At 45.7% G+C, this 24,125-nt stretch overlaps 1 protein-coding gene across 1 annotated transcript in view; it reads left to right on the top strand.

The window, feature by feature from the left end:
* Nucleotides 1-13,934, top strand: part of SBF1 (SET binding factor 1) — a gene marked incomplete in the record, with an annotated part of 417,110 nt that extends 403,176 nt beyond the window's left edge. The window contains 6 exon segments of the mRNA XM_078779651.1: nt 348-584; nt 694-789; nt 11,133-11,329; nt 11,589-11,676; nt 12,360-12,491; nt 12,631-13,934. Coding sequence (XP_078635777.1) covers nt 348-584; nt 694-789; nt 11,133-11,329; nt 11,589-11,676; nt 12,360-12,491; nt 12,631-12,729 — 849 coding nt within the window.
* Between the last annotated feature and the right edge of the window lie 10,191 nt (nt 13,935-24,125).

The following is a 24,125-nucleotide window of genomic DNA, read 5'->3' as shown; positions in this document are numbered from 1 at the left end:
TGTCCAGGTTGCAAGTTCTTGACTGGCTGCTGATATTTGTAACCAAAATGTGTTGTACAAAGCATGGCAACGACAGATTGTGCCCACAATTGTTATGTTAAGATGAACTGGTTCTGGTTAATTTGGAAGAAGTATGACACATGGTATTGCAACTATACTATAGTGCTCTTTGCAGCAAATATATTGGACAAGCTTTGCACACTAAAACGTTACCTGTGCGTTTTTTTTTCTCCGATTTCAAATTAATGACAGTGATTGTATTTGCTTTTTGCTCTGAATTGAAATAAATGGTGATGGGTTTTTTTCCTTTTTCTTTTGATGTCTTGTTACTTTGTTTAACTGTACAGGGGTTACAGCCACTAACAGCCATGCCAGCACTGAGGTTATGGGACTTTTTTGTTGAAGAGACACTGGGGGAAGATACTTGCTACGACTGGGAGTTACAAGCTGGGCAGTCTGATGAAGATGGAACTGAAGATGAGCAGCATACGGGTTCAGTGCCTCAAAGCAAACGGAAAACAGTGTGGCCGTGTTACAACAACGTCAGCCGACTACAACCTGATGCAATAACAGAGACACTAAAGGTAGGATAGAGGTATATTTTTTAATTGCCTATTATTTGTTCGGGCACTGTAATTTGTTTCATGTATAATGCTACATTGGACCATTGCTCAAATATCTGCATCTCTGCAGGAGATTGAACATTTGGAAAATGACTTGGTGCATGTGAAAGAGCGGTGGAAAGAAGTCTGGGATAAAGCAAAGACAATGGCACGCCCAGAACAGGAGGTAAGCCGTTCGAAGCTAATTAACTTGTGGTGAATGTTGTTCATTTGAGTCAAAAAGCTCATAGTGTCCCTGAACTGCAATCCTGAAAGACTAAAGGGAAGAGCTTGAGAGGACAGACTTATGGAGGTGATTCCAACAGTAGGGGGTGGGGGGGGGGGCAGAAATCCTTTAATTGAGTGTGGTGAAATCCGAAAACTGAAGAGAGTAACACCTTGGTTTCCACCACATCTAGTGGGGTAAGATGAGAAGCCAAAGTTCCAGCCCAAATTGGGAAGCCATATTTAATGGCACTTAATTTCAATGCCTTGTGAACTTTATACACTATTTTAATGTTGGGAATTGTCAAGACATCCCTCAATATGTCAAGGGAATTGTCAAGACATGTCAAGACATCACCGCAGGCAGGTTGGTGGGCTTTCTGTCCTCTACCGACTCCTGTCCGGCCTTGCTTCCCCAGCTCTCTGGGCTCTGTCCCCCAAATATTCCTGCAGGTCGCACAAGATCTGCTTGCAACTCTCTTATGGTTAAACTGCCAAAATCAAGACTCTCTGCTCACCTTCACTCTTTCATTCCCCTGTTCTCCCGCCTCTGGAACAAACTCCCTCACTCTCTTCAATCCCACTCCTCCCTCCAGGTCTTTAAAACAGCTGTTCACCACCATCTCTTATTTTCCCCCATCCAAAACCTTGATCTTTTCTACCCCTGCTAATTTCACCCCAAATCCACTTTTTTGAAATACCAACTTCCTTCCTGGAAGTCCTTTACCGGTGTGCACCCCGGTTTAAAATAGGTACACCGTATCCCTGCGTGTCGTAAGAGGCGACTAAAGGGGTTGGCGTTAGGAAGGGCATCTGGCCATAAAAACATTGCCTCAAAAAGAGAACCATGACAATTACGACTACATATGGGCAGGGTACAGCCCAAAGTACCACGTGGGGGACCCCACTCCCTCTCCTCAAAACTCAAGGTGGGGAACCCGATCGAAGCAAGGGTGGAAATCATTCCATTTATGACGACGAAACGTCTGATGCCCGACGTGGAGATCGGTTTCTGAGGTTTGGGACATGGAATGTTGGGACAATGACAGGGAGATCAGGAGAAGTGGTGGAAGTATTGGTCAGAAGAAGAGTGGACATATGTTGTGTGCAGGAGACGAGATGGAAGGGAAGTGGTGTGAGAATGGTGAAGGGTAGGCACGGACAGAAATACAAGTTTGTGTGGCGAGGGTGCCCAGAGGGCGTGAATGGTGTTGGTGTCCTGTTTTCTGAGTTTGTAGACAGTGTGGTGAGTGTGACTAAGGTGAGTGAAAGGTTGATGATGGTGAAAATGATGATTGGAAAACTCTTGGTGAACATCATCTCGGGATATGCTCCGCAGGTTGGTCGGACCGATGAAGAGAAGGACAAGTTCTGGTGTGCTACAGAGAAGCTGATGGAAAACGTGAAAGATGAGGAAGTTGTTGTGGTAGGAGGAGACCTAAATGGACATGTGAAAAGGAGTATGGACGGTTTTGAGGGAGTTCATGGGGGTTATGGATATGGTGTGAGAAATGGAGAAGGTGAAAGGATTTTGGAGTTTGCTGATGCAGCTGATTTGTTGATTTGTAAAAGTCAGTTTCAGAAAGAGGATAATAAGCTTGTTACGTACACGTCAGGTGGGTCGACGACAACCGTTGACTACCTGCTGGTGCGTAGGCGAGATAGGGGGCACCTCCGGGACACAAAGGTGATCCCGGGGGAGGAGGCTGTTTCACAGCACCACTTGGTTGTCTGCGACATAAGGGTGAAAGGTGCGAGGATAGCTCGGCGGGTGAAGTACCAACCGAGAATGAAGGTGTGGAGGTTGAAAGAGGTGACAGTGAGGGAGGCATTCAAAGAGAGGCTGAGTATGGCAGAGGATGATGTGGTTGAGCTTGAAAGTGGTTGGATGTCAATGAAAGATAGTCTGTTGGGAGCCGTTAGTGAGGTATGTGGATGGACAAAAGGACCACCAAGGCACTCGGAAACATGGTGGTGGGATGATGAAGTTGGAAAGAAGATTGACGAGAAGAGGAAGAAGTTCAAGGAGTGGCAGAAGGCGAAGGGTATGGGGGCAGAAAAGGCAGAGCATGAAAGTGATAAGGCAGCCAAGAAGGCTGCAAAGAAAGAGGTAGCAAAGGCACAGGAGGCATGTAGGAAAATGTTCGGAGAACGCTTGGATTTGGAAGAGGGTCAGAGAGCGGTATTCAGGATTGCAAAGCAGATAGCGAAAGAGAGGTGTGATGTGATGGGAGTGAGTTGCTTGAAGGATGAAGTGGGACAAATCGTTGTGGACCCAGATGGAATTAAAGGAAGATGGAAGAGATATATGGAAATACTGTTGAATGCAGAAAATGAATGGGATGGCAACCTGGAGAGTAACCCAGTTTTAGGACCGGCAGAGAAGATAACCGAGAAGGAAGTTGATGAAGCGATAAAAGCAATGACGAGTAGAAAAGCGGGATGGCCGACGGGAGTTGTGGGAGACATGTTGAAGGCAGCGGGAAATTGGGGTGTGAAGAGAATGACAGAGATCTGCAATCTGGTGGTGAAAGAAAGCCGCATTCCAGTGGATTGGGAACTGAGTACCCTCGTCCCTCTATACAAGGGGAAAGGTGACCCTCTGGACTGTGGCTCGTATCGAGCGATAAAGTTATTGGAGCATGGAATGAAGGTATTGGAAAGGGTGTTGGAGAGGAGGATAAGAAAGAAAGTGAAGATTGACGAAATGCAGTTTGGATTTATGCCAGGAAGAGGAACGACAGACGCGCTTTTTATTGTGAGGCAGTTGCAGGAGAAGTATATGGAGAAGTGGAAGAAGTTGTTTCTTAGGTTTGTTGATCTGGAGAAAGCATTCGATAGGGTTCCATGTGAAGTAGTGACATGGGCATTGAGGAAGCTAGGAGTGGAGGAATGGTTGATCGGAGTGGTGATGGCAATGTACAAAAGAGCGCGCACAGCTGTAAGGACGAAGGACGAGAACAGTGGTGAGTTTGAGGTGAAGGTGGGAGTGCATCAGGGGTTGGTACTAAGTCCACTACTATTTGTATCTGTGATGGATGTGATGGCTCAGAACGTAAAGGAGGGTTTACCGTGGGAGTTGTTGTATGCAGATGATCTGGTGTTGTTTGCAGAAAGTATGGATGGACTGAACGAGAAGATGAACAAGTGGAAGGAATGTATGGAGACAAAAGGTCTGAAGGTGAATATCGGAAAAACGAAGGTGATGGCAAGTGGTAAAGCATGTGGTGAGGTGGAAAGAACTGGGAAGTGGCCGTGTGCTGTGTGCAGGAAAGGTGTCCGAGTGAATTGCATTCAATGTACAATGTGCGCTGAGTGGGTTCATCAAAAATGTCGTGGTTTGAGAGGGTCATTAACCAGTGTGGCAGCTACAATCAAGTGTAAGGTGTGCACAGAGAGAGCTGCAGATGGAGGAAATGTTGAGTTGGATCTTGGAGATGGCGTGAAGCTGGAAGGTGTGAAAACATTTTGTTACCTAGGAGACATGCTGAATGGAGAAGGTAGATCAGACTCGGCAATGGTTGCTCGAGTGAGGTGTGCATGGAAGAAGTTTCGGGAACTGAGTGGCGTGCTGACGAGGAGGGGTGTCGTTGAAGCTGAAGGGAAAAGTGTATGCTGCATGTGTGAGAAGTGTTATGATTAATGGGAGCGAGACATGGGTTAATGAACTTAGAGCAGCAACGAAGGCTGGAGGAAAGGGTGGAAATGCGAATGGTTCTGTGGATGTGTGGAGTATCGTTGAGAGAGAGGAAGACAAATGATGAATTGCGAAAGATGATGGGAATGGAGCCTGTGATGGATGCTGTGAAGAGAAACAGGTTGAGATGGTTTGGTCATGTGTTGAGGAAGAATGAAAGTGACTGGTTGAGAAGAGTGATGGAAATGAATGTAGAAGGAAGTAGAGGACGGGGAAGACCGAGAAAGACTTGGCCAAAGATGGTCGAAGAAGAAATGCGGGCAAGGTGGTTAACAAGGGGAGATGCAGAAAATAGGGAAAAATGGAGACCATTGTCATGGGGACTGCAAGGCTAACCCCCGCTCTTGCAGGGAAAATGGCCTTAAAATGCCTGTTGTGTTGTTGTCTTCCTGGAAGTCCTTGCAGTGTCCTTATGTTTTATACTCCTCCCACCCCTCCCCCCCCCCCCCTTCCTACACCTCCTCCCCCCAAGCCCTCCCACAGATCTCCTGATGTCCCTGCTCTCAAATGTTGTGTTTGTGTGCTTCCCCTTCTCTCCCCATCTTGTCTTCCTCTACCCTTATTATATGTTTTGTGTGTGTTTGATTTTTTTTTGTGTGTGATAAATTTTAGCTCTTTCATAAACCTCGATCCTGTATACAAAAAAAATAAAAAAATAGAGTAGTCTAAATTAACCACCACATTTGTAAGCCAGCTTCGAGATGTGGACTGCACAAGTTTTGGACACCTATCGGGGACGCCTCTTCGTGGTGGCCCCCTCCCCCTCCTCTCCATCCCCTCCCCTCCCCCCCCCCCCCCCCCCCAATACAAGTCGGGGACCAAATCTTCCCCATTCTTCACTGCTGCCCTGATTTGTCAGGGCAGTGCGGTCACAGTCAGAGTGCCGATCAGTCCCCATGGACCGGCTCTCTCTCTCTCTCTCTCTCTCTCTCTCTCTCTCTCCCTCTCTCTCTCTCTCTCTCTCTCTCTCTCTCTCTCTCTCTCTCTCTCTCTCTCCCTCCCTCTCTCTCTCTCTCTCTCTCTCTCTCTCTCTCTCTGTCTCTCTCTGTCCCTCTCTGTCTCTCTCTGTCTCTCTCTCTGTCTCTCCGTCTCTCTCCGTCTCTCCGTCTCTCTCTCCGTCTCTCTCTCTCCGTCTTTCTCTCCGTCTCTCTCTCCGTCTCTCTCTCCGTCTCTCTCCGTCTCTCTCTCTCCGTCTCTCTCTCTCCGTCTCTCTCTGTCTCCGTCTCTCTCTGTCTCCGTCCCTCTCTGTCTCCGTCCCTCTCTGTCTCCGTCTCTCTCTGTCTCCGTCTCTCTCTGTCTCCGTCTCTCTCTGTCTCCGTCTCTCTCTGTCTCCGTCTCTCTCTGTCTCCGTCTCTCTCTGTCTCCGTCTCTCTCTGTCTCCGTCTCTCTCTGTCTCCGTCTCTCTCTGTCTCCGTCTCTCTCTGTCTCCGTCTCTCTCTGTCTCCGTCTCCCTCTGTCTCCGTCTCTCTCTGTCTCCGTCTCTCTCTGTCTCCGTCTCTCTCTGTCTCCGTCTCTCTCTGTCTCCGTCTCTCTCTGTCTCCGTCTCTCTCTGTCTCCGTCTCTCTCTGTCTCTGTCTCTCTCTGTCTCCGTCTCTCTCTGTCTCCGTCTCTCTCTGTCTCCGTCTCTCTCTGTCTCCGTCTCTCTCTGTCTCCGTCTCTCTCTGTCTCCGTCTCTCTCTGTCTCCGTCTCTCTCTGTCTCCGTCTCTCTCTGTCTCCGTCTCTCTCTGTCTCCGTCTCTCTCTGTCTCCGTCTCTCTCTGTCTCCGTCTCTCTCTGTCTCCGTCTCTCTCTGTCTCCGTCTCCCTCTGTCTCCGTCTCCCTCTGTCTCCGTCTCTCTCTGTCTCCGTCTCTCTCTGTCTCCGTCTCTCTCTGTCTCCGTCTCTCTCTGTCTCCGTCTCTCTCTGTCTCCGTCTCTCTCTGTCTCCGTCTCTCTCTGTCTCCGTCTCTCTCTGTCTCCGTCTCTCTCTGTCTCCGTCTCTCTCTGTCTCCGTCTCTCTCTGTCTCCGTCTCTCTCTGTCTCCGTCTCTCTCTGTCTCCGTCTCTCTCTGTCTCCGTCTCTCTCTGTCTCCGTCTCTCTCTGTCTCCGTCTCTCTCTGTCTCCGTCTCTCTCTGTCTCCGTCTCTCTCTGTCTCCGTCTCTCTCTGTCTCCGTCTCTCTCTGTCTCCGTCTCTGTCGTGGTCCTGCCTTTGTGAAGGCGGGGGTACACCATCCTAGATGTGGGGATCTCCAGGTCGCTCCTGCGAGATCAATCGGCTGTGTCCGTATCACGGGCTTGTTCAAGAGAACTGTCCATGGCTGCACTACAATACCACAAGTTTTGGTAAATCATTAAGTCTTGGAGTTTGTATGATTTTACCTGTGTGGATGTTGATCACAATGCGATTGTGCATTTGACATTCAATAGTTATGGAGAGACAGAGTGAGTGTGGCTCCTTTCCAGTGATGAATCATTGAGGTTTGGGACCAGTTTGATTTTGTTGGCATTTGCAGACGGGGATTCCTCTGCAGTCTGCCTTGTTATAGGGGGTGAGGATTATTGCATAAAACTTGTACTTTGAAGTAAACGCCCCAAACACAGATTCAATGTCATCATCTTCAAAAATCTTATCGTCGTCAAGAGGAAGGTTCTGGGAATTAATGTTTGCGGAGTTGAATTGAAAGACTGTGACAACGACGGGTCTTTTTGCTTCCTCAATTGATTTGGGGAGAGACAGGGCTTTCAATTTGATTTCAGTCATAGACACTGTCGAGCCTTATTTTGCCTGTCTGTAATGTAATAAAACAGGTCGGTTTCAAGGGATAAGAACTGAGCAGACTTCCTACAGCTTTCCCAGTTTTTCCCAGCACATTTTTGCAGTTGACCTTTTTTTTGGCCAAAGTAGCACTGAGACCGTTTTAAATACTCCCTGCATTAAACTGAAATGTATTATTGTACTGTGACAGTAGCACTGCTTTCATGGCCAGAATTTTGGCCTAAGGAAGGTTTTGGCCCAATGTTTTGCCAACCGGCTGGCCAAGTCTGCCGTTAGATTGAAGGCCATAGGAATTTTTTATTCCAACAATGATGTCCGTGATAACTTGCCCACTTTTCACAAAATACACCATGTGATCTATTACATCCACTAACTAATGCTAGCAGATGGAGCATCCAGCTTCATGTCCATTCAAGGAATGGAGACCTTTGTGATACAGCAGCAGCGTTGCATACTCATAATATTTATTATCATTTACAAACTTCCGAAACAACTTGCTTCATTTATTTAAAACTACTCAGATTTTGTTTTTGTTATTAATTAAATATATATCCAGGAGAGATATTGATCCTCAGTGATTTGATGATCCCCATGGTCATCTTTCTGAATTTTTGGGGGATTTTGTGAATGTTTAAAATCTACGGCAACATTATTTGTTTCACTCTCATGTTCATACTGTGTGTCTTGTTTTATCCTTCCGTATTGATCCTCTGACTGATATTGCTTTTAAAATGCTTCCTTGGTCTGACCACTCATTTATTACCTTCACTTTTGCTTTGCTGAAACCTTTACATCAAAGAAGTCTGTGACCTACCATCATGTGAACTCTTTGGCCATTCAGCAATTACAGTTTTAAACTAGATATAAACGATCACCAAGGATAAGCCTCACCCGGAGGGTATGCCCACGATCCAATGATGACAATATTCTTTTTTTCGGACCACCATATGACATTAATCTTCAACGTTTAGACATCTATCTATAATTCCAGTAATCTCTGTGTGTTTGTTTGTTTGTACGTTTGTACGTTTGTTTGTTTGTCTGTGACCGCTGTTTCTCGACAACCACGGGTCCGATATACTTGAAACTTGCCAGGTATATTGCTGGGGACCCGAGGATGTGCCTTTTCAAGGTTTCATATTAATCGGACAATTACTTACCGAGCTATGTCCAAAAAACGATTCAACCAATCAGAGAGCAGCGAGCTATCGCGTGTGCCGAACGTGGCGAACACACTCTGCCTCGGATGGCACATTTGAGAGCGTATTCATTTATTTCCCGTCGGCAAACTATGTTGGCGCTATGTTGGCGTTAAACGATGTTTTAAAACTAATTAAAACCCCGGGGGGATTGTCACTGTACTCGCAAGCCGTTCGCCGTTCGCTTTGGCGTTGCGAATGGACCAAAACATTTCATGGACCAAACCATTTCATGTAAAGCGTTCGCCGTTCGCTTTGGCGGTTGCGAATGGACCAAAACATTTCATGGACCAAACCATTTCATGTAAATAGAGGGGGGGATATAATTTTAGATATAGATATAGTACGGGCATGCCCTAGTATAGTGTAAATTATGAAAGTGTCCCCTTCTAGAGTGTGTATTCATAAAACTCAGTCATGAAAAATCGGAGGAAAATTGTTCAAGTTATTAAAGTCACAGTTATGTTAATTAGGTCAAACCAAAGTAGGTCAAGGACACTAATAAAATAGCAGGTGCACAACTTCCACTTTTATGATGCAAAAACATTGAAAGGAAGGGCAAGCGGTCAGATTCCACATTGGCAAAATTGAGTGATGACAAAAAACGCATTTTTTTTTCAGACCGCAATTTGACCTCGACCATTAACTCGGAGGGGTGTGATGTATAGGTTTTATAGATTTTTTTTAGATTATAGATTTTTTTTAGATTATAGATTTCACAGGTTATAGATTTCACAGATTATAGATTTTTAAGTATAGATTTTACAATCGGCTGTGTTCATGTTTACAAGCTGGTATGACTAAACAATTCCTAAACTTAATACTAAACTAAATCAGCTGATGTTACTTCTTTTTTTTTAACCCAGAACCATCGGAAAGCATCCGTAAATGAAAATTTATGTAAAAAACCGCAAACACATGTTAAAAAAAAAAAAAAACCTCAATCAATATCTAGCATTTGAAAATTGTAATTTATATAACTGTATGTAGACTGAAATAAAAATCTCAATGAAAATTTACCTAAAAACTAAACCTGTCCGTAAAATAAAAATTTTTAAAAACGGAAATTGATATCTAGCAGCAGGTTGGTGATCGTTGCCAATAATCATAAAGCATTTATTTATAATGTACCGACGTACAAAGCACAGTTTGTTATTGCTTATACAAGGTGTAAGCATGCCCCACTAGTATCCACCATGATGCCAATAACGCCATAGATTTTCAATGTCCAACACGTCCCAAAATGATCAAAAATGAAAAGCTGAAATGTCTTTAGTCAATAAGGATTCAACCCCTTTACTATGACACTCCAAATTGAGGTCAGGTACATCCAATTTATTTTGATAATCCTTTAAATGTCTCTCCAACTTGAATGGAGTCCACCTGTAGCCAAATCAATTGATTGGACATGATTTTGAAAGAAACACACCTTTCTATACAAAGTTCCACAGTTGACAGTTCATGTCAGAGTAGAAACTCTACCATGAAGTCCAGAGAACTGTCCTCCAAACAACTCCAAGATTGAATTGTGAGGAGGCATAGATATTGGGAAGGGTATAAAACAATTTCTAGAGTTGTGAAAGTTCCCAAGAGCACACTGAGCTCCATTATTAGGAAATGGAAAGAATATGGAACTACGCAGACTCTTCCTCGAGCTGGCCGTCCGATTGAACTGAGCAACCGGGCAAGAAGGACCTTGGTCAGGGAGGAGACCAAGAACTCAGTAAACACTCTGACATAACTCCTGAATTTCTTGGCTGAGATTGGAGAACCTACTAGAAGAACAATTGTCTTGACAACACTTCACAAATCTAGGCTTTTTGAGAGAGTGGCCAGAGGGAAGCCACTCCTGAGAAAAAGGCACAGGACAGCATGACTGGAGTTTGCAAAAAGGCACGTGAATGAATCAGAGCATGAAGCAAAATATTCTGTGGTCTGCCGAGGCGAAAATTGAACTCTTTGGCCTGAATGTGAAGCGCTACATCTGGCGGAAACCGAGCACAGCTCATCACCCGTCTAACACCATCCCTACGGTGAAGCATGGTCGTGGCAGCATCATGCTATGGGGATTCTTTTCAGCGGCAGAGACTGTGAGACTTGGAAGGATGGAGGGAACAATTAATGGAGCCAAATACAGGCAAATCTTTAAGGAGAACCTGCTTCGCTGCCTCTCGATCCCCGTCGCTGTCAAATCCTAGACTTGAATCCCATTTAGAATCTGTGGAAAGACTTGAAAATTGCTGTTCACCGATGCTCTCCATCCAACTTAACAGAGCTTGAGCAAATCTGTAAGAAATAATGGGAGAAACTCCCCAAATGCAGATGTGCAAAGCTGATACAGACATACCTGAGAAGACTCAAAGCTGTAATTGATACCAAAGGCTGTACAGACACATGGTGGTGGGGGAGAGGGGGGTTGTTGAATGTGGGGTGTTTTGTGTAGATTGGTGACGAAAAAAACCACATTTTAATCCATTTTAAATTCAGGCTGCAGCAACAATATGTGAAAAAGTCAATGGGCATGAATACTTTCTGATAGCACTGTACATTACATGTAGTTCATGTATAAGCCTCTGACACTGGGGAAAACAGTATATATTGCAGTTTATTGATTTTTTTTTTATTTTAACCTGAAACTCTTATTGAATAATTACAGCAGCTGGCCTTGCTGACTCCCAATGTTCCCCTGCGACGGCGTTCTGCTCCAATGTTTCCCATGGGTCATGATCCAGTCCCGCTGCTTATGCACACTCACGCGACACTTGGCAGCAATGTGCCAGGAAGTTCGGTAGGCCCTCGAGGAAGTTCAGCAGCTGACTATGGCTCGTTCCCATCGCATGACGTTGAAAACAGGTCAGCTGACTGATCAATATTTTAACCTGCAAAATATTCCAGATGAAGCATTTCTTGTTGATTGTTTAATATCATTATTATATGTACAAGATGGGTTCATGATTCAAATTTCAATTGAGACTGCTTACTGGAGTGTGCTTTAGCTGAATAATTAACTTATATGCATTTTCTTTATGGTTCACTTGCCAAAACATTGTGCTGACTTTACAGTGTGTGCTACGTTTTGAGCGTATTTCATTTCTGGTTTATTTTTGTTTAGGTCCTTTGAAGGATTTTTGTTCAAAAGAGGTGCATTGTTGAAGGGCTGGAAACCACGATGGTTTGTGTTGGACAAGACAAAACACCAGGTAAAGAGTAGGTTTAAACAGACCTTTTATCGTTAAGACCTCCGTCGCTGCCTCTTGGTCCCCGTCGCTGCCTCTTGGTCCCCGTCGCTGCCTCTTGGTCCCCGTCGCTGCCTCTTGGTCTCCGTCGCTGCCTCTTGGTCTCTGTCGCTGCCTCTTGGTCCCCGTCGCTGCCTCTTGGTCTCCGTCGCTGCCTCTCGGTCCTCGTCGCTGCCTCTCGGTCCCCGTCGCTGCCTCTCGGTCCCCGTCGCTGCCTCTCGGTCCCCGTCGCTGCCTCTCCGTCCCCGTCGCTGCCTCTCGGTCCCCGTCGCTGCCTCTCCGTCCCCGTCGCTGCCTCTCCGTCCCCGTCGCTGCCTCTCGGTCCCCGTCGCTGCCTCTCGGTCCCCGTCGCTGCCTCTCGGTCCCCGTCGCTGCCTCTCCGTCCCCGTCGCTGCCTCTCCGTCCCCGTCGCTGCCTCTCCGTCCCCGTCGCTGCCTCTCCGTCCCCGTCGCTGCCTCACCGTCCCCGTCGCTGCCTCTCCGTCCCCGTCGCTGCCTCTCCGTCCCCGTCGCTGCCTCTCCGTCCCCGTCGCTGCCTCTCAGTCTATTTGCATCATCTCCTAATTATTGCATTTATCATGCAAGCTGTGGTTGCCTTAGTTTCACAAGTTCTTGATCCTGTGATGTGTCTTCTCATCCTGACCCTAGCTACGGTACTATGACGATGATGAAGATATAACCTGCAAAGGAATCATTGACCTAGCAGAAGTAGAAACTGTCACAGTTGGTGTTCCTTCTCTTGGTGCACCAAAAACGATTGAAGAAAAGGCTTTCTTTGATGTGAGTGTGAGACGTGATGCATCGTTTCAGTTGTACTTTGCTTGTGTAGTTAATTTGCATGTCACCATTAATAGTACTTGGCGGCCTGCCACTGTTCTTTTTTTATTGCAATTAATTTGTGTATTCTTTTTCATTCCAGCTGAAAACGACAAAACGTGTTTACAATTTCTGCGCAAAAGACCCACACGCAGCTCAGCAGTGGTTAGACAAAATCCAGAGCTGTCTCCAAGATGCCTAATAGCGGCTTAAGAACATCACTACACCTGACTTATTCTTACAGTTACTTTACCATGAAGAATTCTCAGTGTGTTGGGAAAGTCTCACTTATTTTTCCAAAACAAGCGTTGTCTGCCAGACAAAGGTTTTTGTCTGTTGGATTATTGTGTGAGAGCAGACAAAAAGTATTGTTAACAAACTTTTTGTCATTCCTTAGCCGACGAAGCACATCTGGTTTGGAAATCAAGAAAAAGGTAATGATTGTAATTAATCTGGGCCCAATGATAACAAGTTGCCATTTTGTTCAAATTTTCCATCACCAACGTCATTTGGTGAGGTTTGCTGCAAGAGGGGTTGAGTATTATACTTTGCAGATACATATGCAAGTGAATCGAGCACTATTACCTTCCATGTTAATTCAAATGCGCCAATGCTGCTCCAATTTATGCTGCCATTGGTGTTTTGGTGTCTTCTTTTATCGAACAATCTGTGGGTCTTGTTTTCAACATATATTATAAAGATGGCACAGGGATTGTGCATTGCGAGCCATGTTTTATTTCAGTGTTTAAACATTATCTTAATATATGAATTGTTGTTTATATGGGATCACAAACCAAAATATGGTGTTGTGTTTACACTTGTCCCTGTTCCATGCACGTACTGATTTTGTTTTCCTCTTTGTTTGGTCAGGGGATCACTAATTTGTGTAAAACTGATATAGCTGCTTTTGTTGTAAAGAAACGATCTGTTTAAAGCCAGTAAATTAACTTCTGATCATATGGGTATTGCTGAAATACTCGTTCCTACTACGTGTGCTCTAAGCCGGTGCTGTAGGCATTTCCCACTGTGACTAACACATACTTTATGTACATAGTCTGTGTGCATGTACTATAGTAATAACGACCGTGTACTATTTTTTTTTGGTCTATTTGAGGCAAGTTTTCGTTATATAAAGGGTTTCACTAAGGGAGCAAGCTTGACACTTGAGCACTGAGATTTTTGACCACTAAACAATTTTGGTATTTTGTGACGAGTAGAATTGTGGAGAAAATTGTTCATAAATTGTTGTACGTTACATTTGTTTTAAATTGTACATATTGTTTCTGGAGGTAACTCCAAGTGCTTTTTTTCTAAAAGTGCATGGTGCCGTACAGTGGGTTCCTTTTGTAAACATTTGTTTTTAATCTGCTTGATGAACAAAATTAAATGTCAGCAACATACAATGAACTTATATTGTCATGTCTTTGAGCTCTTTTGCACTCAAGTCAGAGGAACCCTGATTGCTGAAAGCTATCTCACCTGGGTTCACTACCTTTGAGCCATTCTGGTATGAAGTGAAATGAGAGAGAAATGTTTCACTCTTGATATCACTTTATGACAAAAAGTAGTAATAACAAGTACAAAAAGTTTTAATTAAAACAAAAGCCGCGTAGATGTTACACAATGCCTAGATGCAGCTGTGCCTATAACGTCGATGTTATAAGCACAGGACATTCCTATTGATTCGATTACTTGATGTTATTTTTGTGCAAAGTGAAAATATATCTCGGCAATTTCCCGTGTGTGGCGATGAATTTTTAATATATCTCGGCATTTTCCCGTCTGTTATTTCAGGCGGTGTATGACTGACCATGCCGCGATTGAAAAAAATATATATCTCGGCAATTTCCCGTGTGTGGCGACACGTGAACGAAGCTATGCTCCTCTCTCCACATTATTGTGACGACGTATAAATTAAATATTTCATCGTGACGATTGTCATCAAATGGACGAATTTTTAATATATCTCGGCATTTTCCCGTCTGTTATTTCAGGCGGTGTATGACTGACCATGCCGCGATGTAAAAAAATATAAATCTCGGCAATTTCCCGTATGTGGCGACACGTGAACGAAGCTATGCTCCTCTCTCCACATTATTGTGACGACGTATAAATTAAATATTTCATCGTGACGATTGTCATCAAATGGACGAATTTTTAATATATCTCGGCATTTTCCCGTCTGTTATTTCGGGCGGTGTATGACTGAGCATGCCGCGATTTAAACAAAATATATATATCTCGGCATTTTCCCGTCTCTTATTTCGGGCGGTGTATGACTGAGCATGCCGCGATTTAAAAAAAATATATGTCAATGGACTTGAAGTTACAGGCCTTTGAGAATTCATTTCGTTCTATAAAGGGCAACTTTCATCGCATTTTCTTCCCGTTTTTTTTTCAACCGAGTCTAAAACTATGTTGGCGACTGTGAAAAATGAAATGATATATCGAATTTGATTTGAAAGAAAACTGTGTGAGAGGAAGACACCACGGGCCTACAAAACAGGCCTCAAAGCTATGCGAGTTAATAAAATGGTGGATATTTATTTATATGAAGGCTCTCCCAGAATGGGTGGAGCTATGGTTCCCAGAATGGGTGGAGCTTTGAGGTTTTGTCTTCTCTGCAAGAACAACAAGAAGAAGAAGAAGAAGAAGAAGAAGACATGGTAACAACAACAACAGCAGAGTGCACTCTATGAGCAGCGTCTGCGACGCGGCTAAAAAATCATTAAAAGCAATAAAAGTGGAAAGGAAGATTGACAAGGCAATTTGAAATGGAACAATTGGAGATGACTTTTAAACAACCCATGTTGAACAGCAAACACTCGCCAAGTAATTGCAAATTTCTAATTATTTAAAAGTACAAGTACAGTACTGTATTTTTGGAGAAAAAGTCGAATTGGCCAATTTCCCCCATTTTGCTTTCCTTCATTCAAAGATAAGTCAATTTGGAGTGAAGGCTGAAGCTAGCTGGACCAACTATGGTAGTTAGCAAAACTGTCATTCAGTCAGAACAACAGAGGTGTTAATTCCTCCCTGACACTGTCCTGCACTACTTCCAGGGTCATGAATATTAACGAGCTGTTTTGTGCATATTATTTGAATTCCTTCCTGGAATGACCTTTCAAATATATTAGGAATATAAATTGATTTTCTGTTATTGCCAAAATCGACGGGGGGTGGGTTTGGGGGGGGGGGGATTTTGCCCCCTCCCAGCACAGGTAGGGTTAAACCATGGATTAGTCGATTATGAGTACAAGTTGAGGCGCGTACTTCCAAGTTTAAAAAAAAAAAAAAAGTATGGCCTTTTGAACACCATAAAAAACGGTACTGTCATGAAAAAGAAAACAGCTTGAGGTGAATTGATACTATTATGAATTTGGGTAGAGGAATACTACTGTGTTCAAAAAGTATCCGACCTTTATTTTTCGTGCGTAAAAAAAAAGAAGCTAGGGAGGCGTTGATTGGTGCACGTATGTAGGCGATCCTAATGCGCATGCGTGAATTTTTTCCCACCTGCAGAAGCTGTCATTCGACGGCAGACCGCCGATGAGTGAGGACATGTAAGCGAGCGCCGTCGGATTTTCGTTTTTGACAAAATGACGGAAAAACTTGAACAACGCTACTGCATCAAATTTTGTGTAAAGCTTGGCGATTCCCAAGTGGAAACGATCCGCAAGATTCAACACCGTACATTCCATTATGAAGGAGGATTTGGGCTTCAGGAGAATCTCAGCGAAGTTCGTACCAAAGCTGCTAACGATTGAGCAGAAGCAACTCCGTTTGGAGATCGCACAGGACATGCTGGAGACTGTGAACAGCGATCCCAGCTTCCTCAACACAGTGATCACTGGCGATGAGTCCTGGGTTTATGGGTACGACCCAGAAACCAAGTTGCAGTCATCACAATGGAAGCATCCAACATCCCCGAGGCCAAAAAACACAAAATTTGATGCAGTAGCGTTGTTCAAGTTTTTCCGTCATTTTGTCAAAAACGAAAATCCGACGGCACTCGCTTACATGTCCTCACTCATCGGCGGTCTGCCGTCGAATGACAGCTTCTGCAGGTGGGAAAAAATTCACGCGTGCGCATTAGGATCGCCTACATACGTGCACCAATCAACGCCTCCCTAGCTTCTTTTTTTTTACACACGAAAAATAAAGGTCGGATACTTTTTGAACACACTACGTATCTAGAGCCAGATAGATCTGCATAGGTAGGTACTCGACTGTCGTGATAGGGAATCTACCTGTAATAAGTTCTATGTTTAGCCCGGATGTCGGTATAAGTCGTATCTGTGTCCCCGCCGCAAGGGGGGCGGGGCATGCTAATTAGTACAGGGATTATGGATAAAATTCCTTTGTTTGTCGTTCCCTCTGTCGCCAATCCAGTGTCCATTATGGCAACGCACTCATTTAGACACTTAGATAGGTCCCTTAGTGCACACATTAATTAAATCCCCTCCCTTACAAAAAGACGCACCGGAAAGACAAGCAGGAAGCGGCGGCGTACAACGCCGGCGTGGGCGTCAAACATCGCGCAAGGCAGGCTATCGCCACGCCCAGGGAACGTGTGATTGGTTGGTGCGGAAGGCGCGAACATTCAGCCAATCAGCGCGGAAGGCGCCAAACGTCCATTTAGAAGGGGCTCGCTAATTGGAGGAAGAGGGCCGCTGACGTCGGAAGGCGGGAAACACCACGAAGAATCGAGGCTCTGATTGGTAACACGCCAGAACTGACGGCACACCGCGTGTGACAAAACGTCTGGTTCACGGGTATTTCGCCCCCTTCGCGCTGGACCCTTCGTGTTGGAGATCGCCCTTCATGTTGGAGATCGCCCCTTCGTGTTGGAGATCGCCCCTTTGTGCTTGTGTGATTCTGCGCTGGATCCTTCGTGCTTCGCTCTTGGAGATCTGTTGGTTCTTCTTCCCTGCGTGCTCGTTGGCATCTTCCCTGAGTCTTTGTGGTGCTTTTGGTTCATCATGGTGCTTGGAGCGGTGCTCGGTGCTGTTAGCGAACGGGACCTCGTGTGCGATCGACGAGGAGCTTGGAGCGGGTCGTGCCGCTGAGCGGGTCGCTCGGGGCCTGGCGGAGCGCGCGAGCGAGGTGGACTGAGGGGGCCGCGTTGGACGACGGACGCACCACTGCAGACAGATAAGCACGCACCACATCTCACAAATACACGACGAACGTTTTATTTTATTGATTCCTCCCTTTGTCCTGAATATGAAGTCCGTGTGTGGGATCCCGATCTAGGAACATTATTTATTTACCAACACGTTCCATTGTATCGGGTTCGTAATAAATCGTTTATTTTTGTTCATTGAATTCGGGTTTCGTTTTGAGTTACTTTCCTCCAGGATCGGAGCTGCCATCGGGGCTACAGGTACGCGCTTCCCGCTTCTTCTTCTTCCTCCTTCCTCCACCCGTGCTTGTTTGTATAATCCGCCATTGATCGTCGTCTCAAGTAAAGCCCGTTCGGTCATCCACGGTCCTGCGGTGTTAACCGGAGGGATTCGCGCGACAATACCATTGAATATGAATGAATGAATGATCGTTTTAAGGCCATTTTCCCCACTAGAGCGGGGGTTAGCCTTGCGGGCCCCATGACAATCATGGTTCCCTGTTTGAGGCAATGTTTTTATGGCCGGATGCCCTTCCTGACGCCAACCCTTGGTCACGCTCTTACGAATAGGTGTACCTATTCTAAATCTGGGTACACACCATGATCATTCATCCCAGCAAGCTTGTACTCAATTTGCCGACCTCGGAAGGATGACAGGCTGAGTCAACCCCCCTGGCGTTAATTCAGCGATCGACCGGGATTCAAACCGAGGATCCTAGGATCCCAAGCCGGCACCCTAACCGCCAAGCCAACACCAGGCGCGACAATACCATTGCTTTACAAAAATGTCACTTTGCCAATTGCCGTTTAGCACAACATCACATGTAGTTCCACCTTCTTCGCTTCTGATTGCCCCTTCCGATTCAAATATATTATGAGGTTAGCCATTGACATCAATACATTTAAAAGTAAACTTTTACATGCAGTATTTTACATGCGGTCCATAAAAATACAAAACAGCCAGAAATTAGAAATTGGATTTTATTTATTTATTTATTTATTTTGTTATACAGGATCGAGGCTCGTGAAAGAGCTAACATTTATCACACAAAAACTCAAAACAGACACGCAAAGTATATAATAAAGGGAGCTATATAAAAAGGGCAGCGATAGACAAGATGGGGAGAGATAGGGAAGCACACAAACACAACATTTGTGAGCAGGAACATCGGGAGATCTGTGGGAGGGAGAGGGCTTGGGGGTGGAGGTGTTTGGGAGAAGTAGGAGAAGAGAAGGGAGAGGGTGGGAGAGGTAGAAAACACAAGGATACTGCAAGGACTTCCAGGAAAGAAGTTGGTATTTCAAAAAAGTGCATCTCGGTTTAAATTAGCGGGGGTAGAAAAGATCAAGGTTTTGGATGGGGGAAGATAAGAGATGGTGGTGAACAGGTGTTTTAAAGACCTGGAGGGAGGAGTGGGATTGAAGAGAGTGAGGGGGTTCCAGAGGCAAGAGAAAAGAGGAGTGAAGGTGAGTAGAGAGTCATAAGACCATAAGAGGGTTGCAGGCAGATCTTGTGCGACCTGCAGGAATATTTGGGGGACAGAGCCCAGAGAGAGCTGGGGGAGCAAGGCCGGAGAGGAGTCGGTAGAAGACAGAAAGACCACCAACCTGCCTGCGGTGAGTAAGTGAGAGGCCCTCGGAGTTAGCTTCATCGTGGGAGATTCCAATGATTCTGAAAGCTTTGGTTTCAACAGCGTGAAGCCGAGCTAGGTGTGAGGCAGGAGCACCGGCCCAGAGGGGAGAACAGTATTCCATTGAGCTGCGGAATGAAGCCTTGTGTGTGGTGAGGAGCTCAGGTGTGCGAAGGAAGGACTCCGCACGAGGGAGGATGCCCAGTCGGCGACTGGCTTTGGAGGCCAGCTTGGAAATGTGGTTTTCCCAAGAAAGATCATGGCAGATAGTGAGACCCAAAAGCTTGAATGACAGAACTTATTGGAGAGGATTGTTTGTTTGTTTGTTTGTTTTTTTTGTTTTGTTTTGTTTTTTTTGTATACTGAATCGAGGCTCGTGAAAGAGCTAACATTTACTTCACAAACAAATCAACCAGACAAACAAAATATATAAAAAGAGGGAGCGGAAGACAAGATGGGGAGAGAAGGGGAAGGACACAAACACAACATTTGAGAGCAGGGAGAAGTGTGGAAGGGAGAGGGCTTGGGGGGAGGAGGCGTGGTGAGGCGGGGGGGGGGGGGGGGGGGGAGAAGTATACAACACAAGGACTTCCAGGACAGAAGTTGGTATTTCAAAAAAGTGGAATTGGGGTGAAATTAGCGGGGGTAGAAAAGATCAAGGTTTTGGATGGGGGAAGATAAGAGATGGTGGTGAACAGCTGTTTTAAAGACCTGGAGGGTGGAGTGGGATTGAAGAGAGTGAGGGAGTTTGTTCCAGAGGTGGGAGAAAAGAGGAATGAAGGAGTGAAGGTGAGCAGAGAGTCTTGATTTTGGCAGTTTAACCATAAGAGGGCTGCAGGCAGATATTGTGCGACCTGTAGGAATATTTGCGGGACAGAGCCCAGAGAGAGCTGGGGGGGCAAGGCCAGAGAGGAGTCGGTAGAAGACGGAAAGACCACCAACCTGCCTGCGGTGAGTGAGTGAGAGGCCCTTGGAGTTAGCTTCATCGCAGGAGATTGCAATGATTCTGAATGCTTTGGTTTCAACAGCGTGAAGACGAGCTAGGTGTGAGGCAGGAGCACCAGCCCAGAGGGGAGAGCAGTATTCCATTGAGCTGCGGATGAAAGCCTTGTATGTGGTGAGGAGCTCAGGTGTGCCAAGGAAGGACTTCGCACGACGGAGGATGCCCAGTCGGCGACTGGCTTTGGAGGCCAGATTTGAAATGTGGTTTTCCCAGGAAAGATCATGGCAGATAGTGAGACCCAAAAGCTTGAGTGACAGAACTTCTTGGAGAGGATTATTCAGAAAGTGGATGGGAGGGTTGTCCATTCGGTCTTTTCGGAGAGACATAGTAAGAGTGTGAGATTTGTCAGGATTGAAAGACATGTTCCACTTGTTTGACCAGTCTGTGATTTTGTCCAGTTCTGCCGAGAGTGAGGAGCCTGCAGCCTGCCGATCTGAGGGATGAGGAATGGAGCGGCAGAGAGTGGAGTCATCAGCAAAGAGATAGAGAGGATTTTCAAGAGAGTCAGAGACATCATTGATGAAGACCAGAAAAAGCACAGGGCCTTGAGGAACACTGCCTTGAAGAACTCCAGCCTAAACAGGAAGGGGAGATGAGAGAAACCCATTCAGGGCCACACGTTGACTACGATTAGAGAGGAAGTCCGCAAGCCATGCGTGGAGATTTCCATGGATACCATAGGAGGAGAGTTTGGTGAGCAGAGCGGGGTGCCAGACCGTATCAAAGGCATGTGATATGTCAAGGGAGACGGCTCAAATTTCCTGTTTGGCATTGAGGATCTCCATCCATTGTTGAGACAGCAGAAGCAGCATGTCCAGAGTAGAGTGACCGGTCTGAAACCAAATTGATGATCAGAGATCAAGCCATTTGAGAAGAGGGAAGATTTGATATCCGAAGCAATGATGGATTCCATGACTTTGCTGATAATTGGGAGAAGGCTGATTGGTCTGTAGTTGCAAGGATCTGATTTTGTACCTTTTTTGTTTAAAGCGTTGATGTTGGCTGATCTCCAAGCTGATGGCAGATGACCTTGACCAAAAGAGAGGATGAAGAGAACAGAGAGAGGGAGTCGAAAGAGCAGCAGAGCAGGATTTTAGGACCCGTGGGCCGATGCCGTCAGGGCCAGTTGCAGAATCAGAGTCAAGGGTTGACAGAAACTTCTCCACCTTGTCAGGAGGAAAGGGCACATAGTCCAGGAGCAGCTGGGTATGAGTGGGTGCAGACAGGGATGGGTTTGGGACACAAGATTTAGAGGCAAACACAGAGTTCAGGCATTCAGCTTTTTCACGTGCGGAGTCAGCTGTGTAGCCGTTTGAGGTAATGGAGGGGATGGAGGGGGAACAAACACCAGAAACAGATTTGACCAGGCGCCACCAGGATTTGGAAGAGGGAGACAGGTTTCAGAGTTCGGTCTTGAGAGTGGAGAGATATTGTTTCCTGGCTCTCCTGAGGGTGGACACACACTTGTTTTGGGCTTTGTGAAAGGAAATGAGATTTCCTTCCGTTGGATTTGCTTTCCAGGAGACGAAGGCAAGTTGTTTCTGGGCAACTGCCTCACCACAAGATTCCGTGTACCATGGATGGGAAGAAGGGTATGACAACTGAAGACGAGGTGGATAAATCTGTGCATGAGAGAGAGAGCAATTTACTTTGGAAGAATTCCCAGGATGAGTTGATGTCAGAGGCAGAAGAGATGGGAGACCAGTCCAGATGATTGATGGCGCCTTGAAGACCGTGCCAATTGGCCTGAGTGAAATGCCAGACTCGCGACGCTGAGGAGGCTCTCTGAGAATAGTCAGAGAGATGTCCACTTTAACAAGCACATTATCAGATGAGCCGATTGGAGCAGAAGAAGAACAGCAGACATTTGCAGGGAAGTTAGTCATAACCAAGTCCAGAAGAGAAGATGCTCCGTTGACTGAGATCCGGGTCAGGAAATTGACAGATTGTGTCAGTCCCAGTGAGTCACAGAAGTCCTTTGCTGAGGAGCCATGGCTGGTGAGAGAGGTACCCACACCCAGCCAACTGGCATGGTGACAATTGAAATCACGACATATGAGGAAGAGAGAGTTGGGATGAGTACAGGAGGCGGGAGTAACCCGGGAGAGATATTAAGGAATCGGAGACATCATGAAGGAGGAAAGTTTCTGTTAAGCAGATCAAGTCTGGTTTTGCAGAAGCAACCTGTATGGAGAGATCAGTCAAGATTGAACGTAGGCCCCGGATGTTTGAGGTCCATACCGTTAATGAAGAGGAAGGGGGAGCATTGGATACAGAACAGGGGGGGAGGGGTAGGGTAAGATGTGGAAGAGGAGGAGGAGGAGGAATAGGTTGGGATCGCTGTTAAAAGTGTGTCAGAGATTTCAGAATAGCTAGGAGAAAGGGAAGGAAGGGGCAGACAAAATGTTTGATGGTTATTGGGTGAGGCACAGTGAAGTGTTATTTGAGGGGGTGGGGGGGGCAGAGCGAGGAAGAAGGTTGGGGGAGACGGAGGTGAGAGTTGGAAGGGGGAAGAAGCAGGGAGGACGCTTTGAGGAGGAGTGAGAGGGGGGAAATGGAGAAAAAATGAGGGTGGGGAGATTTGAAGGGGAGGGGTGAGGCGGAGTTTGAGGGGAGGGGTTAGGGGGAGTTTAGGAGGGAAAGGGCAAGGGGGGGGGGATTTGAAAGGGATGGGAGATGGGGGAGATTTGGAGTGGCGAGGGGGAGTCTAGGACGGGAAGGGTGTGGGGGGAGTTTAGGAGGGAAGGGGCAAGGGGGGAGATTTGAAAGGGATGGGTGATGGGGAAGATTTGGAGGGGTGGGGTGAGTTTGGATTTTCGAAAGCGTTGTACGATTAATGGGAAACGAACATTTATTGCAAAATGAGTTTCTTGTGACCGAGTCAGAGATACGTTTTGAGGACGCTGGGGGGGCGGGGGGGTGCAGTGCAGGTGATTTTGGGAATGTAGGAAAGAGGAACTGTAAGAGATGGAATTTTTTTTTTTTTGAATGAGTAGATTTGGTGAGCAAGTCGAAAGCAACCTTTTAAAAAGGAAGTAGAAAAAAGTGTTATAATATACGACAGAATACAGCACTTCAAGGGAAAGTTTAAACATTTTTAAATTTAACAGTGAAAACTATCTGGGGAAATGAGGGTGAAACACGTGGTTGAAGAACGAACGAACGAATAAGAACAGAAGGAAATGTTTTTTTGTTTTTGTTTTTTGTTAAGATTTTAAACAAGGAAGTAGCCTATGGGGTGAAAAGACTGGGAAAAACTGAGGACGAAAGTAAATGGACCACAATCGACCGCTGACAGAAAACAAAGCCTCGGGGTAGGAAACTAGGTACTCGGCCGCAAAAAACGCGGCATGAAATAACCGACGATTTTTTATACAGGTATGAAAGATTAACACCGAAAATCTTCCTGGGGACACACTATAGGTACACACACTGAAAGATAAATACAGTTTCGACAAAAATACAATTGTGAACAATTACTTGACTTCGAAAACGTGGAGAGCGTGTACAGCTTTGAAAAACTGTGCCGTCAACGGCAAGATCTCGCGAGATAATAGATCAATATGATGCAATGTATTTCGAAATAAGGGCCCAATGGAGTAATTGGCGTCAGAGCCATTTGGTAATGGGTTGTTGATGCATTGTATCCCACTCTGGTCTTCAGGTGAAATTAAACAAGAAGCCTCTCCATCGACTGCAGTCCTTTGAAGTGTTGACACACGGTATGAACACAAAATGTCTAAATATTGTTACGGATGCATGTTTTGAAGTTTACCACAAGAGGACTTCTCCCAACTCCCTCTCCGTTCCATCATCATTAAAAGTCATTAGATTTGAAA

This window comes from Myxine glutinosa, chromosome 1, assembly GCF_964187855.1.
Source record: "Myxine glutinosa chromosome 1, kmMyxGlut1.1, whole genome shotgun sequence".
In the NCBI taxonomy this organism is placed as follows: Eukaryota; Metazoa; Chordata; class Myxini; order Myxiniformes; family Myxinidae; genus Myxine; species Myxine glutinosa.
This window is presented reverse-complemented; position numbering and strand designations above follow the sequence as displayed.